We start from the raw sequence: 16,832 nt of genomic DNA, 5'->3' as shown, positions 1-16,832 counted from the left end.
GGAGATTGACACATGAGGTTAAGTATACAGATGCCCATCTGACCCCAGCCCAGCCAGTCCCTGGTTGCCAGACTCCATGGGGCATATTCAATTGTTAACGAGACGGGTGAAAATCCCGCGCTCGGAAAAAAAAAAAAAATCCAGCGCTCGTTTTTTTCCTGTTTGAGCACTCGTTTAAAAAAAAAAAAACGCTCAATTCAATTGTTAACATTGCATCCACCCCCTCGCGCTCTACTATTGGTCCTAGCGAGTTTGAAATGAGGAGTGGTTAAGGCAGTCATTTTAGTATAAAAAATTAATGCAAATTAATGCAATCAAGAAGGGCTCCAGCACTGCAAATGAGATCGGGCCCCTACACTGTAATCAAGAAGGGCCCCAGCACTGCACAAGAGAATGGGCCCCCACACTGCAATCAAGAAGGGCCCCAGCACTGCAAAGGAGATTGGGCCCCTACACTGCAATCAAGAAGGGCCCCAGCACTGCAAGCAACATTGCCCCCATCCCCCTGGAGAGCAGATTTAAAGATTTTACAAGCAGGAAAAAAAAATTTTATTTACAAACATTTCTTGAACACTGGCCAAGCATGGACATTTGGAAGGTACAAATATTTGTGGGACAGTGGGCAAGCCGGACATTTGGAAGGTACAAATATTTGTTGGGACTTCGCGTAAATGAGTGTGTGTAGGTAAAGCATCAGAAAACTGAGGATTTCGTCCATGGTGAGTATTTTGTTTTTTTTTGTTTTTAATAAAAATCTATGGTGTACATGGGAGTGCTTACTGTATTTCTTGTGGTTTTATTATTTTTAATAAAGATTTGTGGTTGGAATGAGGGTGTTGTGCTTTTAACATTTTGCTTTGTGGAACTACAGATCACAGCCAGCCGTGGGTGTAAGAGCATGTTGGCACTTGTGGTTCTACAAGTGCCAACATGCCATGGGTACGCTGGTGCTTGTAGTTAGATAAGTAGCAGCATGCCCACACTATATAGGCCAACATGGCTGGCTGGGACATGTAGTTCCACAAATCAAAATTGTGGTTTTTTTTTCATACAAAATCGCCATTTATTACCCTACTACCCACAGCCCTGGGGTAGTAGGAAGAGCCCTAGTGCTATCGGCACTGGGCTGGGTGTCCTTAGGGGGGTGGCCCGCTTACATTTTTTAGCGGACCACACTCCCTAGGGAATCCAGGCCAGCGCTGAACAGTCTGTGGGTGTTTAGTCATTATGGCCGTGGGACCCAAACTGCTATAGTGCCTATCACCCCGGCTGGTTTGCCTAGCGCTGGTTCAATTAAAATAGGGGGAACCCTACGCAAAAATTTTCAAAGATTTTAACACACACAGCAATAGCCTGCCAGCACTAGGGTTAAGACTAAATAGAGTGGGGAGCAAATGCTTTTGGCTTTAAAAAATAAATAAATAACATGCTACTCTTCACAATTTTGAGAGCTGACTGAGGTCAGGCACAACCATACCCCCCCCCCCCCCTTCCCAAAAAAAATAATAATAAAAAAATAATAAATAAAGTTTAAATACATAAGGACTGCACCACTAATGGATTTTTTAAAGGGGTTACTTTGAAAAAAGTATTAATTATTACACTGCTATTTTTTTTTAAAAAAATAGTACTTTTCAGTTTTCAGGTTATTTTAATGAACTTTTACACCTATTTTTTCAGTTTAATTTCTATTTTTCTTAACTTAAAAAATTTTTTTTTTCTTTGAGCAGACCAAGGAGGTGCGAGATGAAACAGCAGATTTGCGTTTCACCCACAGCGTTAAAAAACAATTGAATAGCTTTTTCTGCTGAGGGTTCGCATCCATCCTATACTTTAACATTGACAAACGTTTGGAGCGCGATAAGACCGTTTTGGTAAAAAAAAAAAAAAAAAAAATTTGGATTGCAGGACAAGTTTCCGCGCTCGAAAATAAGAAAAAAAAACAAAAAAAAAAACTTAACGTGCTCGAACTTACAAACTCGCTAACAATTGAATAACCCCCCATGAATTCCAATCATACACAGAGGCATATGATGTTCATTTTCATTCAGTCAATCATAGTGTTCCTAAAAATTTAATGTACAAAACTGTTACATATTTCATTACTTTTGGTGACGTTTGAAAGCAATCTCCAGCACGGAACTGAAAAGCAGATTCAGAAATAAAGACATACATAAAATATAAAACTAAGTCAAAGTGCCTTAAATATATTATGGTTCAGAATTTAGGAAAAAGTGGAGAAAACAAGCGTCAATTCTCCTTTTAGGTTCAGCCAATCCCTAGCCCCATAAATAGTTTGATAAGTCAATCCCATTTGATCAGGTAAACAAACTACAAATACAATATATTGGTGTGTAAAAATGTTTTATTTTAAAACAATCTGCAGATATATCTTCCAGAGTAACACAACCGTGCTAAACAATGCTGTGGCTGATCGCCATAGAATCAGATCGACCCCTTAAAACTTGCATAGTACATCAGTGCTGTCACAGTGTGGAGCAGGTAAATTGATATGTAGGGATTGTCTGTACTCTGGTCACCTTAGAGTTGAATAATAATATACATAACAGTGACATGCTTATATGTGATCTGTTCCCTCAACAATGGGCTGACTGACATCAAAGGTGGCTTCTCCCTGTTGAGTGCACACATCCTAATGAGTAATGCTAAGGAAATGCACAAAACTGTATTTTTTTTTTCAGCTCCCTTCTACTTTTCAGAGAGAAGCAGTATCATATATAGAGTCTTAACAGGTTGACCCTTTAAATCCATCCCGAAGAAGGGGGAGGCTCATCACAATCAATAAATCAAGATATTACAGCTTTTCCAATGTATCATATTGCAAAATTCCATTATATTGCATAGTACTGACATTATTTATATCTTGACATTGTCACTATTCTAACCACAGTCATGGCACAGGGTTCTGTATCAGTGTCTTGTATTACCAATCCAAAAACTGGTGACTGCTTAAATAGTAAGGCGAGATCACAAAATTTGCGAGTTCAGATAACATTTGGTATTCCACAGCCTGAGCTTCTAGATATATCTCATGTATGACAACATTATAAAACAGGTCATCTATAGTTTCCAGACCTTTCAAATCAGGATGTTATATGCACCCAGTCTTTGTGCTTCAGCATTGTTATGAAACATCCCATTTATGTGGCAAGCTCGGTTCTGATAAGGCAACTTATTATTGGTCTGTGAGCAGAAACAGGAACAGGATTATGTACTAGGAAACAAAGTGCCCCAAGAGATAAATTATTGCAGTGCTCAGCTCTTGGAGGCCCTCAGTATACCAATTCCATCCTCTGTGAGAAAAATGAAGATTGGATTATGTTTTACGTGACTGCCACAGAAATCAGGATCATCCATCAAAAGATATTACAATACTTTACAATGTATACACAAATCAGGAATATGTCACACACACAGCATTTCTACCATCTGTATCAATATCTGCACACATCAAGGTCACACATTACCGTATACTTCAGGATAGTTTAAATCTCTTGGCATTTAATGGGTGTGAAAAACACACTCATACCAGGCATAACAGTTCCAAAGATCACCTCTGTTAGATTTCTGTTAATTGGGAGTGATGAAAAAGCTGAACCATCTGGGTCATGTGTTGGCAAGTACCATGCTTAAAGCTCACCATGGTCAAGGACCTCTGGGTGGTTAAGTACCACATAAAGCAATATACACACTGATTACATGTAAGTAGACTTGGATGTAACAACATTAAACTTGGACATGATGCACTACGTTTCGGTATTAGATACTCCCACCTATTGATAGGCAGGCAGAGAATTATTCCATAATACACCAATTAGTAAATAGTCTGTCTATCTGATGTTTCTGCATGGCCATCCAGCTATTTCCCAGAATGCTCTGTTGACCAATGGCTGAGTAAGATAGGAGTTAAATAACAACAACAGCTTCAGGAAGTGCCAAAACTAGGAACATACATAAGTAAGAATGTTGCTATGATATCAGTCGCAAATTATTGCCATTTTAGTCTTTTTATCCAGTACAAATATAAAGTAACAAAAATGTAGCAATGACTAAGCCACTTCTATAAAGCATATCTGCACTTTTACATACAGCTCTACTTAAGTGCAGAGCAGAAAAAAAGAATTGATAAAAACAAACCCCTGTAGTCAGTTTAAAAGCAGACGTGACAAAGTGGAGTTGACATTTTAGTAATTGCTGCACTATATGGCGATATCTATCACTGTGTCATTCTCTAGAGTTTTTGGCAAGCTGATCACAACCTTTAAATATGTTCTTCGTCCCGAGTACATTTGATGACTTTGGACATGACTTTGCAAATGAAGGCAAATGGCTATGGCTCTCTTGCATGGTCAGGGGAATTAATCTGGTATAACAGGCAAGAAGCTAACTGGAGTCAGCAAAGATGATGGCTAGATGGATACAAAGTAAATGCGGCAATCAGGCTGTGTGTTCTCGGGATTATTTGATTCCCTCATACATTACTCCAGTTTTATATACACATAGGAATTTTTATATAACACTTGGACATAAAATTATAAACTCAGATAATAGTGATCTAATATTTTGTTCATTATAAAATATATATTCACTATCAAAATGATTCACTTTGTACCACAATAGGTCACATTACAGTTATGTTTGCAATATATATATATATTCATTTTCACTGTGTACTAAGCCGAGCATAGTGGGTTCTGTGAATGATAAAAGTACTGGAATGGAATAGCACTTCACAGCAAAGTATTAGGGGTAGATATATCAAAACTTATAAAAAGTAAGAGTGGAGATGTTGCCTATAACAACCCCTCATATTCAAGCTATCATTTAACTAGATAAATGACAGGTAGAATCTGTTCGGTTGCAGTGGGCAACATCTCCACTTTTCTTTTTTATAAGGTTTGATAAATCTACCCCTTAAATTTTTGGGGCTGGAACCTATAATCAAATTGGACCAATAATGTATTTCTTTCAAATTAATTTAAATACTAATGATAGTTAATAAGGTACTTTAGCTTTCAGTTATAGTCAGTTGTAACTTAATAGTTTGCTGGCTTTTAAGATTACATTAGCTACACCTTAAGAATATTACTTTTGTTTCTTAACTTAAATATAAATGTTTGCAAATTACGGACAATTTAGGCATAAAATAATATAAAACTAGTATCAATATAGTCAACTCTAATATTTTCTTACCTACAAATTTTTGTGAAACATGAATGGGAGGAAGTAAGGTACTTATACAAAATAATATTAAAAGAACACCAGTTCCTTTATTATTTGGTAGTACAGAACTGATTTGGATATTGACCACCATGAGAATTTAACCGAAACAGCAATAGGACACATTTTTAGGTGTATAATGTACAGAACCTGTAGCTGACATGGCGACTGTAGATCAAAAACATTTGGAAAGCTGTAAGTTGTCTAACAATGAATATAGATCATCCTACTACTGACACCAATAAATAATTTTCTACTGACTCATCTTAGATGGGGGTCAGCAGATGCTCTAATTAATAAACATATGAGATACTGTTATGTTTAAAGAACATGTATGAAAAAGGTATCCATGCCCACAGCAATATACTCATTTGTTAGCTTTAAAAATGTTTTCAGTGTGTATCTCTGTGTGCAGCTATCCTCTACTCTTCAGTTAAGAGTGACACAGTGATCTTATAACAAGTCAGGGGGGCTTTTCAATCAATACAGATTTGATCACTTTAAAGAAGTTTTCTTGGGATAGAAACTGATCTGGATCACATTCTTCAAAACTCAGTAATTTCTGCCAGATTTTTCTAAGCTTCAAACCCAATAAAATCTGCATACCAGGATTTTTCTAACAAACAGATTGGTGTACAAATTCAATCACAGACATAGAGGTAAAATGATTCAAAGTCTGGACCTGAATTGGTAAAATATGTAGCATATAGTACTGATAAGAGCAGTGTATATAAATGCTTTATGTAGGTATTAAAGACATTAATATAAACACATTTTATTCAATTTGCAACTTGTGTCCTGTTTATTATCATTATACATCTCAGCCATTCCAATCTCCTTAAGTTGGTGTTTGACACAAATCACCTTTGTATAATCAGACTATATAGTGAGATTGATAACAAAAGGCACTCAGAACAGTTGTGTGTAATACAGGATTGTGATGCTTATATGATTTATAAGAATATTGCTGGGTGACAATACTGTTGGTGCTGTTGTGTACAAAATATGATTCATGTTTGGAATATCTGGCTTTACAGCAATTATAATCAAGAAATTATTTTTTCTTCAAAAATACATCTGATATTGTGTAGTATGTTTATAATCCCCATTTGTGTAAACTGTTATTAAAACAGATATAATCATTGCATCTATAAAGCAGTACACAATACAATAAAGGTAGACTGTGTGGTATCAGAGGACCCAGAAACGCCTGGTGCTACTGTAATCTTTACTGAGCCTCTGGGGTATTCAGTATGCCTTGTTTAGCTGGTAAGTAATCCTTCTTACAGTCAGGGATAGTATAAGAGAGACACGTGACATTGTGAGTGCATATTCTTAAAAGATTCCAATATTGAACTACAACTATAACTTTGCCAGCAAAGTACACAGATTGCAAAGAAGGATTTAGCAGAGGCTTAAGGGAGATTACTAAAAAAAAAAAAAGAATAAGACATGGAGAACTTAAATACATTCCGCTCTAGATATATTTCTATCTAGTTATATTATAGTTTAACTATTCAATGGGAACCATTTTTACACCATGCTTGGAGTGAACTCTAGTAAATACTGGTGACAAGTTCTAAGGCTTTTTCTATTATTGTGTAACCCTGATCAGATCTATAATTGTGCTTCCAAAGTTACAGTAACAGTGCCACCTGCTGGATATTAGTGCTAACTGCAGGTGAATAGAATGTATTACGCTGTGGATCCATTGTGCATTTAGATGACTGTTTCTATGCATGTATTGAAGAAGAAAATGTAATATCCCCAGGTGTCAATACTTCCAAGAGAAAGAAAACATTCCTAATGTTTGCAGTAAAAGTGAAGGTAACACACTCATCCATTTACATATAAAATTGCACAAAACGATTTTTGGTTTTGAGTCGTAGAAATTTCCAGTTTAACACTTAATAAAGCTTTACATGAGATACTCTTTTTTTTAAATTAACTATAAATATTTTAGATTGCTCTTGATGTTCCAGTAGTCCGACAGCCTTTTGCTTCTTTTCTTTTTTCTGTAGCTGGTATAAACTGTCTATGGCTTTCTTCAGGCCTGGGAGTGCTCTTAAGGAATCCTATGATAGAAGTAAAGATAGCCCAAGTGTTTAGGTGGTCGTTCAGATGCTGAAACTTTATGATCGTTATAAATCACCCATCTGAAAAACAAGATCAGAAAATCATCTTTTTAAATTTGTAGACCAATACAGACACAAAAGAACGTTAAACATTTCACATCCTGTGTTCTGGAAGTACAACTCCCAATCAGCTGTTGAAAAGCCACAAGTTAGTTTAGCTTGAAAGTAAGTTCTAATATGCAGAGATAATTTTTTTTTTCTTGTGTTATTTTGCCTCTAAATTCAAAATTGCTATTCGGCTATAAAGATTTAAACTCGATTAATGGAGAGGTCTACTCAGTTTCTAACCACCCGTTTGATAATAGGAGAGCATGCAAAGATTGTTGTTCATTTATCTACCAGCTTAACTAGCTTAATGCTACACTAACATTCAGGAAAGGATTCTAGTAAGATGTCCCACCCCCTAGTCGTAGCTTTGTGCAGCTGTTTTTCCCCAAGCCACAAGGGAGAGGTAGGAAAGGGTTTTTGGGAAGACCAATAACAAGTAGCAATCAAGGATTTGGGGTTTGTGATTGGCCTATCTTTCCTCTTACCTCTCCCCTCTTACAGTTGGTGAACAAAATTGATTAGTTAGTTCTGTATCCCACTCATCTTCCACCAGAAAGTAAACAACAAACTGCACATTTTATTATAAAACACTTATGGACTGCAGTTTGGCTATGCTACTGTAAATCATTGAAACTTGCAGTTGCTTTTTGCCACAATAAACTTGTATCATTATTGTATATTTGCAAATACATATCAAATACCCTTTTATCCAAAAAAGGTGAATGTGTATTTATAGAATGTGTTTTTGAATGTGTTACTTAAAGACTAATTCCACACAAAATTAGTCAGTCTGTTCTGAAGATGAGAAAATTAAAGTATCTGTTATAACTCAGATTTGATAGGTTGGAAGTCATGCCATGAATACAAGAAACTGTGTTTAGTGCGGAAAGAAAACCATAGCTGTCAATATGGACAATCTTATAATTATGACCTAATTTCAAAAAACAGAGATCATTTGCAAAAGCATATTCTGTCCAAAAGATATTGAAAACACAAGGCCTATGACGGAACACAAAAGTCTTATACAAATCATTTCCCTTCTATTATGGTTATAAAACATCCATACTCACCTTCCTTCCTTTTTAATATGACAGACATAATGTCCAGACATGGTCGATGTTCCCATATGGCTGATAAAGGCAAAGAGTTCATATCCTAAAAAAAAGAAACATGGATTGTCACTTTCCATACCCAGCCTCTGATTGCTTACAGACGGTAAAGCAGATCATTTCCTACCAAAGCAATTCAGTTCAGTGGGACAAATAAGAGGGAATGGGCAGCAATGGAGAAACTAGGAGTAAGAATAATGTTTTGTTCAGTGTTTTTTAAGATCTGCAGATCATGACTAAATTAGGGGGGTTACAATACTTTCGGTTTGGGGACTTTTATTAGTATCTAATTTTGAAGTATATTTAATAAGTTTTTATTAAAGGGTTGTTGGGATTTGAAAATGTTCTGCAGCTCAATAGAGAAGTGAATTATTATATAATCTGCAAAGTAAGGTTACAGGAAGCATGAACATGCTGCGATTGATGCACCACAAATCGGTTCAGTGGTAACACTGCTATCTTTATATACATGTTCTTCCCCTTCATCTCCTGGCCAATAGGGACATCTCCACTCCACGGCCATCTTTTATTCGCTCTACCTTGGGTTGCCCTCTTTTACAGTTGGCTGTTCAAACCATTAATTTGGTCATTGGTTTCAGTTCCTTGCCATCCTCTCATATTGAGAATGATGAGGAATAGTTTAACATGTATCACATTTTCAAACACCTGGAATGTTTCCCCCCTCTTACTTCCATTCCCATCTTTAATTCGAGGTCCTTCGTCTTCATTATTGGTGAGAATTCCATTTTGATTGTTCTCAGAATCCACAGATTGGGATGTATGTGCACTCTCGTCTTCAATCTCTGGGTGAGAGAATATCCAATCCAGAGCTCGCTCCAGATTGTTATTCTAAGAATAAATTGATGTGAGAAATAAGAACATTTGCGGAAATGAATGACTAGTGAAAACTAGTTTGTTTGTTTCTTTATTTCTTAAGTTGTTTGTATGAGGGTATCCTTATGCCTAGGTTGTGGTTTTAACTTCATTATTATATTTAATCTTTAAAAATAATTAATGTAATAAAGGTTAATACAGATGATGAACATATTGGTGGAGTGAAAGAGGCTACCAAGCAGTAAGTAATTAAAAAATACACCCAAGGTGTAAGTTCATGCTTAGTTCCATTGTGTTGTTAATAAAAATACATTATTGATTATCAGTTATTTCTAAGCAATTCTATGTCCTATGTTTTAGTTGCCTATGGGCAACCTTGGTTGGTGCTTCTAACCAATTCATGTTTCATACAGGAGTACAGTAGTCAAGACTATTGACACATCAATTGCTGACCCTCTACTTTCAACTAAGCCATATAATCCTACATAACACACAACTAACCATTCCACTGGTGTTTTTATAATGGCTCTGCACCCTCAATCTAAACCATTGAAACTGACCAATACATGGATTCCTCTTTTTTTGGGTGATGGTCATAGTCTACTGTACAAAGGAAAGTATTTGTACTATGTGTTTTCATAATAAAGAAAATAAAACAATACATGTAAAATGTGTTCTATATAGAAGTATTAGCTTACTGTTGCCCGCAGTGCCTGGATAGCTTGATTTCTCTGGAAACCCATAGAGGAGATCAGGGCTACAATTTCCTCCGGTGGTTGGTCTACTAGTGCCGACGGCCCATACAAAGGCAGTGACGATGCCGCGGCACAGCCAGGGATGGTTAATGGTTCTGCAAAATCTAGTGACAAACGTGAAAAGCTTTATAAGGAAAAATACCCCAAACCGTTACAAATGCAGGAAGCTGAGCACACAGCATGGTGCACATACATAATCACTGATCACAGTCAGAATATAAAGGTAAGACTGGCATCTATTCAGAAGTTTTCCATGTCTCAGAGCCCTACCTTTCTAACAACCAACACAAACCATTTTTACCCCTTCCTGAGATTAGGACAGCAATGCTTGTCAAAGAGCATATTAACAAATTCAGTTTTACAGATCTTTGTATATAAACACCCTTATACTGTGTGTTCTATCTATATCAGGCAACTGTGTCAGACTGGGGTATGCAGGGCTTAATGTAGAGTTAAAATAATACATATTACGTGTCGCCCATATTTAATACCAGAAATACTACAATGTGGATCATTTGGTGACTGTGTGATATTAGAGAGCAGTAAAGTCACATTTGTCATGCTTTCCCTGTTACGGACCCATAACCATATTCAAACTGAGGGGAGGGGGGTTTCCTAGTGCCTGGAAACCCTCCTCCAAGCCTGGGGCACTGTATATTTGAGGTGGCTAGACCCTGCCCCCGCTTCACACGGCTCTGCTTGAAAAGGGAGAGCTGCGTGCACCTAACAGTAGTGCATGCAGCATTGCCCATGTATATTATGGGGATAGGAAGAGTTGGAGAGCAGCCAAGCACTGTCTAAAATTATAGCCACGCCCCCATGCATGCTGGTCACGCCCACTGGCGGTGTGGTGTGGAAACCCCCCTCTACAAATCCTGCGTTTGCACCTGATAACCATGATCATCTGCTAACATTAATGGCCAGTGAGCTAGAATGGAAAAGTAAAGCAGTTACACAAGAGCCACTGACACTACACTGATATTTCCTCTCTTCCTGTGCTGTGTATTTTACTGACCAGGTTCCTCCATGTGTGCAATTATCCAGTTGAAAGCTAATTCTGCACCCATGCTTCCAGTGTAGTATACAGCCTTCCGGCAAGCCTCCAGGGGGAAACCCATCTCTGCCAGTTGCATTACTGAAGACTCGTCTATATCAGGAGCTGGAATAATGCATATAAGAGGGCATTCAGCATTGCGGTGACTGGAAATGCTTGTCGATGAGCTATGAAATGGTACCAGACAGTAACTTTTAACTGGGAACTCCCATTACCGCAATAACCAATAAAATGTCAAATATGCATATTTTTTCAACTACTACTGCATGCCTACATATATATTAATTTAGTTTTTAAGAGTTACTCTACAGGGAGAAAGGGAGGGGGTCTAGCTTATAATATTACTGTAGGCTGCCATATTCCATTCAGGATATCAAACACTATTAGAAGAGGCACTGTGGAACGGTGGAATTTAGTCATTGACGAGCTTGACATGCTTTCCACAACAACAACAATAAACATGGCAGTAGACATAACTGGCAGTAACTACAACATCACCCATGTCATTTTTGCTGTAATTAGTTATAATGGGGATAATGAAAGTTACGTTCAGAACAATAGTGTAAATAAGAACTGGAGGTGTATATATAATAAGTCAACAGTTTCAGGCAGCAAGAATTGGGCGGTGGTGGTCATATTGCCGGCAGTGGATCTGTCGGTGTTTGTTGACATCATTATCCTGTCACCATTTTGGTGTCGAGAGAATAGATTCATTCTGTTGACTTGCTTAAAATCTAGACATAGTGATTGTCGACAGTAGTAATGTCGACAATCATAATGTCTACATTAAACGAGCAATGCCGGCACAAAACATTTATAACAAAGGAATAAAGACACTAATAAAGCTGAAAGCTACCCCCTTTCATAAAACACATGAAAACGTGTGCTGGCAGCTGGTGGCACACAAATGGTTAAAACATTAAAAAAAGAACCAGCACTAGGCTGTTCCTGCTGGGGCTAGTGGTACTATAGCAGGGGAACCCGCAGTGTGGGGTCCCCCTGCCATAATACCAACCAGCCCAAGGCTAGTCAGCACGGAGCTGGTTGGTCCACCTTAATAAAGCTGAATAAATATTAAATACTGAAGAGGCTAAGAACAGATATTGGTAATTGCAGGTTATGTGCAGAATGTGAAAATGTGGTCATTACAGAAAGACTGGGACCTTTCTGTGGGCAAATATTTAAAATCTGGTGTAAAAAAATTAGAGAAAATGCCCATACAGCTTATGTAGACTACATATGGAAGATGGGGAAATACATTTAGAGATGTAGGATACATTAGAGAATTGGAGTCAGATAAGTTAAGGAGAAATCCATTGTTCCCTATTGGAGGATTATTATTAAACAATTGGGGCTTGAGTGGTTCCGAATAAAACATATCTTAGTCTGACGGAAATAGTTCAAATGACTTGTATACCTCCCAACATTTCCAATGGACATTTCTAATACTGCAAATATATTCACTTTTATTGGTTTGTTTTCCAAAGTCTGAACATCTTTTCACACATCAACATTTCATGTTTTTGTTAAGCCTTACAAATGTATTTTACCACATCGCAGAAACCAGTTCCACAGTTGGGACACATTATATTGGAAACAGAATGATAAAAAACTGATTTGTGGACAGAATAGAAGTTGAATTGGAGAAGAGACAAAAACGACAGATAAATATAGATAAAGAAACAAGGTAATGGCTAAATACTGACTGTTTTTTTCATGTAGCACACAAATACTTGATAGCTTATTTGTACACTGAAATTTAAAGTTGATATTTGTGTGCTACATGAAAAAACAATCAGTATTTAACTTATGTGCAAAACAGAATACTAACTTGCACCCCTTGCATTGTAACATGGTTTTGTCCAGGGGACTGAAATAAGAAGTTTCTCAAGTTAAGATCCTTAATGAATCAGGCCCAATATTACTAAGTTGTACATAATCACTTGAAGTAGTATGTAAGATTTCAGTTTATTAAGTCAGCATGAAATTATGAAGATATGACATGTATAGAAGCACTTGTAATGATATTTATCTTACTGTGCAGACTTGGTATCCTGTCACATAATTATTTAATGAAGGCAGCATTACAGAGAGAAACATTACTCATTGATTAAATGGTATACTTTAATGCTGCCATGCATAGCCATTTAGTATATATGTTGATTTTAATGTGTTTTTATTTCTACCTTTTTTTTTTTTTTTTACTATAGTTTATCCCATGAATCTGAAAGTTTTAATGAGAAAACGTTTCCAAATTAGTTTGTGTCTGAACAAAACAGACGATTAGTCTACATAAATAGATAGCCCCAGACATATATACAAAAATAGAAAATATATAATGATGTTTCTCTGCGCGGTCTATCCACAAAGCTGCCTTTCCTCTTAAAATGCACAATCCCCAATTTATGCAGTAATAATGGTTTAAATAAAAAAGTATTAAGAGAAATGGGCGCTACCGGATATCACATAAGAAAACAAAATAGGATCAAAAACTGTCCTATTTTAGACTGTGAAATGATCTTATGATATCTAACACATTGTTGCAACAGAGAAGAATGAATACACACAGTAATTTAACTATACAGACTTTTTTGGGTGTTTATTACCATGTAAATCGTTTTTTACTGTTATTGCTTTATGTGTTTTGGATTCCATGTGTTAGATATCATAAGATCATTTCACAGTCTAAAATAGGACAGTTTTTGATCCTATTTTGTTTTCTTATGTGATATCCGGTAGCGCCCATTTCTCTTAATACTTTTTTATTTAAACCATATATACAAAAATATATCTATACCTATAAACACACACAGTGTATATATATTTTTTGCAACACATATATCATGTACAACTAGGTAAAAAAAACAAAAGAAAAAACACGCTGAATACATACGCTCCATGAATTGGTTCCTGAAGCGACCTGAAAATAAATAACAAAAGTATTAATGCCTGTATTCAATGAACAGCAGACAAGAGAACTACATACATATGTTTCAGTCTACATATCATAAATTCCTGTAGCTCCTTTACAAATGACAGCTTGTAACATACAGAAATATATATGCAGAAGTGTCAGGCTTATATCAGAACTGAAGTTGTGGAATAAACCTGCAGTTGTTGGGGGAAGCATTGCAGTGAGCCACTAAGAGTCTGTCATTTCTGATAATGGCATACACTGGGATATCTGCCAGCTTAATTCAAATAGTCTAGTCTAAACAAGTTTGGTTTAAATCAACCTAGACCGAGCTGACCCTGTTGGCATCCCAAATATTGATAGACACAAAAGGTGTTTAATGCCACACTGTCTACACAATGTGTAAATGTGGCCTAACCAGGATATAGCAATGCAGCAATACAGCTTCCCTCCCATTCCTCATGCACAGCCAACACTCAGATCACAAGCCTTCCCTCTGGCATTAGTCAGTTCCTCCCTTCCCACTGGGTCTCAGTGCTTGAATTCTATTTGTTGAGCCCAAGCTCTTCAATCCTTCTTTTTCTTTTCAGTGTCGCAGGTTCCAAGTGCTCCCTTTTTGTCCCTCAGTGCCTCATTACTTTTTTTGAGTCCTCTCAGGGCCCCCCTTTGAATCCAAAAGAGCCATGATCCTTTCCATATCATCCTTCTTTTCCAGTCATTCAGACGTTGATTCTTCACTTCCATCACTCAATCCTGATTACTCTATTCTATGGGCACATATCCATTTTGGGAGTCCCTCAGGGCCCTGCTCCTTCCCTGTTGTCTCACTTGGCCACGGTTAATGCCTTCTTCTGATTGCTGAACATGTCTTGTCTTCATGTCTCCGTCATATGAAATCATTATGCCGCCATCCAGTTATTATAATTTCTTTCTTTACAGGTACCTCACGTATCCTTTCTTTTCTCTACTATTCCCCTATTCCTTCCTTCTGTTAAGCAGCCTGTAAATCAGGACATTTTGCTTTGAGGGAGTGAATATCATACCTTTCGGGTCATCAGGAATAACAATTGGTGGAGCAATGTCTGGCAGCTCTTCTTCCCCAGGCTGCAGACCTTTTGCTCGGAGATGATTAATGTCTAGGAGATCTGGCATATCCACAATTACATCTAAAGAGAGAAAAATACAATTTATGTCTATGCAACAAATTATTTGTGAGACGCTTAATGTTTGGGAATTGTAACGTACAGACAACACATAATTCAGGAGTATGCACAGAAGGACACCTACCAAGCTTCTTCGGCACCCAGTCAAGGCCAAATGTAAATTTTTTTAGCTGGATTACCAAGTGTTCAGGGAATGAAGCAAATCGAGATGTTCTAGTAAAACAGTAAAAACAGATCAATTTAATATAACACAAATGATCAAAGTGGGGAATGGCTAAAAATGCTTAAACTACCCCAACAAAGAAAAACACTTAACACTAATTTCCACCTGCACCATTTTTCTGAGAAAGGATAAATTGAAAGACAAAGTTGTTCCAAGTTTAATATATGGTCATTAGGAAGATTTTTCTATGCTTTATAAATGAAAGAAAAAGACAACAAAAACTTTAAAATAGATTTAAATAAATATACCCTATTTTTAGAACTTAGTCCTTTGTATATATTCCAAAAATCCAGAGTACCTGCTTCATACAGAGTCTAATGTCAAGTGCCACTGAAAAGCAATGTGACTAAAGGTTGGGAACATTCCTTCAGAGCTACCAGGGTCCTGGAACATTTAGCAGACAGGATTGTGGCTTTGCAGAGAAGTGGTGGCAGCTCAGATAAGCTTTGAGTCTTTTATAATTAACCCAGGGACAATAGATAAAGCAATTCAACGACGAAACGGAGAGAAAATAAATCTTCCAGTGATGGCTTTAGCCGTTACTGAATGTTCACTCACCTATGAAGCCAGCAAATGTCATAAAAAAAAAAAAGATTTTTCTGCACTTCTCATAAAAGCAGCAACAAATCACAATACAATATGTTGGACAATTGTATGCTATGGGGAGAATTAAGTTAAACATTTTGTCTCTTTTACTCCAGGTCTGAAGCAATTGTAGAGCCAGAAAAAGTTGCCCACATTTTATTAATTATTATTTCCCTTTCAGCAGTGGATACCTTGAGAAGTCAACAGAAACTCCAATAAATTGTCCTAATTCTCAGCGCTAACCAATCTGATGTTCACTGTATCTAAAAGAAAAACTAATATAACAATTACTACTAATAGATCAGCATGATCTGCTAGTAATGCCTTGCAGTGGAATAACTGCTGGGCCTACTATGGGCCCATTGGCCAGTTATCAGTGCAGTCTGCTACTAGTCAGGGTCCAGTGGTTTGTGCAGGAACATAATCCCCCATCACTACACGACCATTACAAACATCGATCTGTGCATAAATAAAACAAATGACAGTACCCCCTTGCATTTCCCTGTAAAGTTTATCTTAAATGTCATAAGTAGAACATAAAAAGGACTTGGTGATTCACTGCTACAGCTACACCTGCTCCAACTACACCTAAACTATGACCTCATTTGTATGTGTCATGGTGTAACCAAGCTTCCATAAATTAGCAATAGCCATACCAGTATTTGCCAAGATAAAGCTATACTTGCTTGTACTACCTAAACATTGCCTGAATGCAATACAATAGTTTAATCTGTGCATCAAGTACAGTATAAAAAAACTATAGGAACATGG

The 16,832-nt window shown here is 36.9% G+C and overlaps 1 protein-coding gene across 2 annotated transcripts in view; it reads right to left on the bottom strand.

The window, feature by feature from the left end:
• Positions 1–2,347: 2,347 nt before the first annotated feature.
• USP13 (ubiquitin specific peptidase 13) overlaps positions 2,348–16,832 on the bottom strand; it is a 73,677-nt gene continuing 59,192 nt past the window's right edge. Inside the window, exons 14-21 of one of the 2 annotated variants that reach the window (XM_075202174.1) lie at positions 15,378–15,466; positions 15,134–15,256; positions 14,070–14,096; positions 11,138–11,281; positions 10,066–10,217; positions 9,223–9,382; positions 8,495–8,579; positions 2,348–7,397 (exon numbers count right to left, since the gene is read on the bottom strand). In XM_075202174.1, coding sequence (XP_075058275.1) covers positions 7,307–7,397; positions 8,495–8,579; positions 9,223–9,382; positions 10,066–10,217; positions 11,138–11,281; positions 14,070–14,096; positions 15,134–15,256; positions 15,378–15,466 — 871 coding nt within the window. In that variant the 3' untranslated portion in view covers positions 2,348–7,306. Of the gene's footprint in view, positions 7,398–8,494; positions 8,580–9,222; positions 9,383–10,065; positions 10,227–11,137; positions 11,282–14,069; positions 14,097–15,133; positions 15,257–15,377; positions 15,467–16,832 lie in introns of both variants that reach the window. The other variant, XM_075202173.1, reaches the window with a different exon arrangement.

Source organism: Mixophyes fleayi, chromosome 3, assembly GCF_038048845.1.
Source record: "Mixophyes fleayi isolate aMixFle1 chromosome 3, aMixFle1.hap1, whole genome shotgun sequence".
In the NCBI taxonomy this organism is placed as follows: Eukaryota; Metazoa; Chordata; class Amphibia; order Anura; family Limnodynastidae; genus Mixophyes; species Mixophyes fleayi.
Note: the sequence above shows the minus strand (reverse complement) of the source record. Positions and strands in the feature narration are given on the sequence as shown.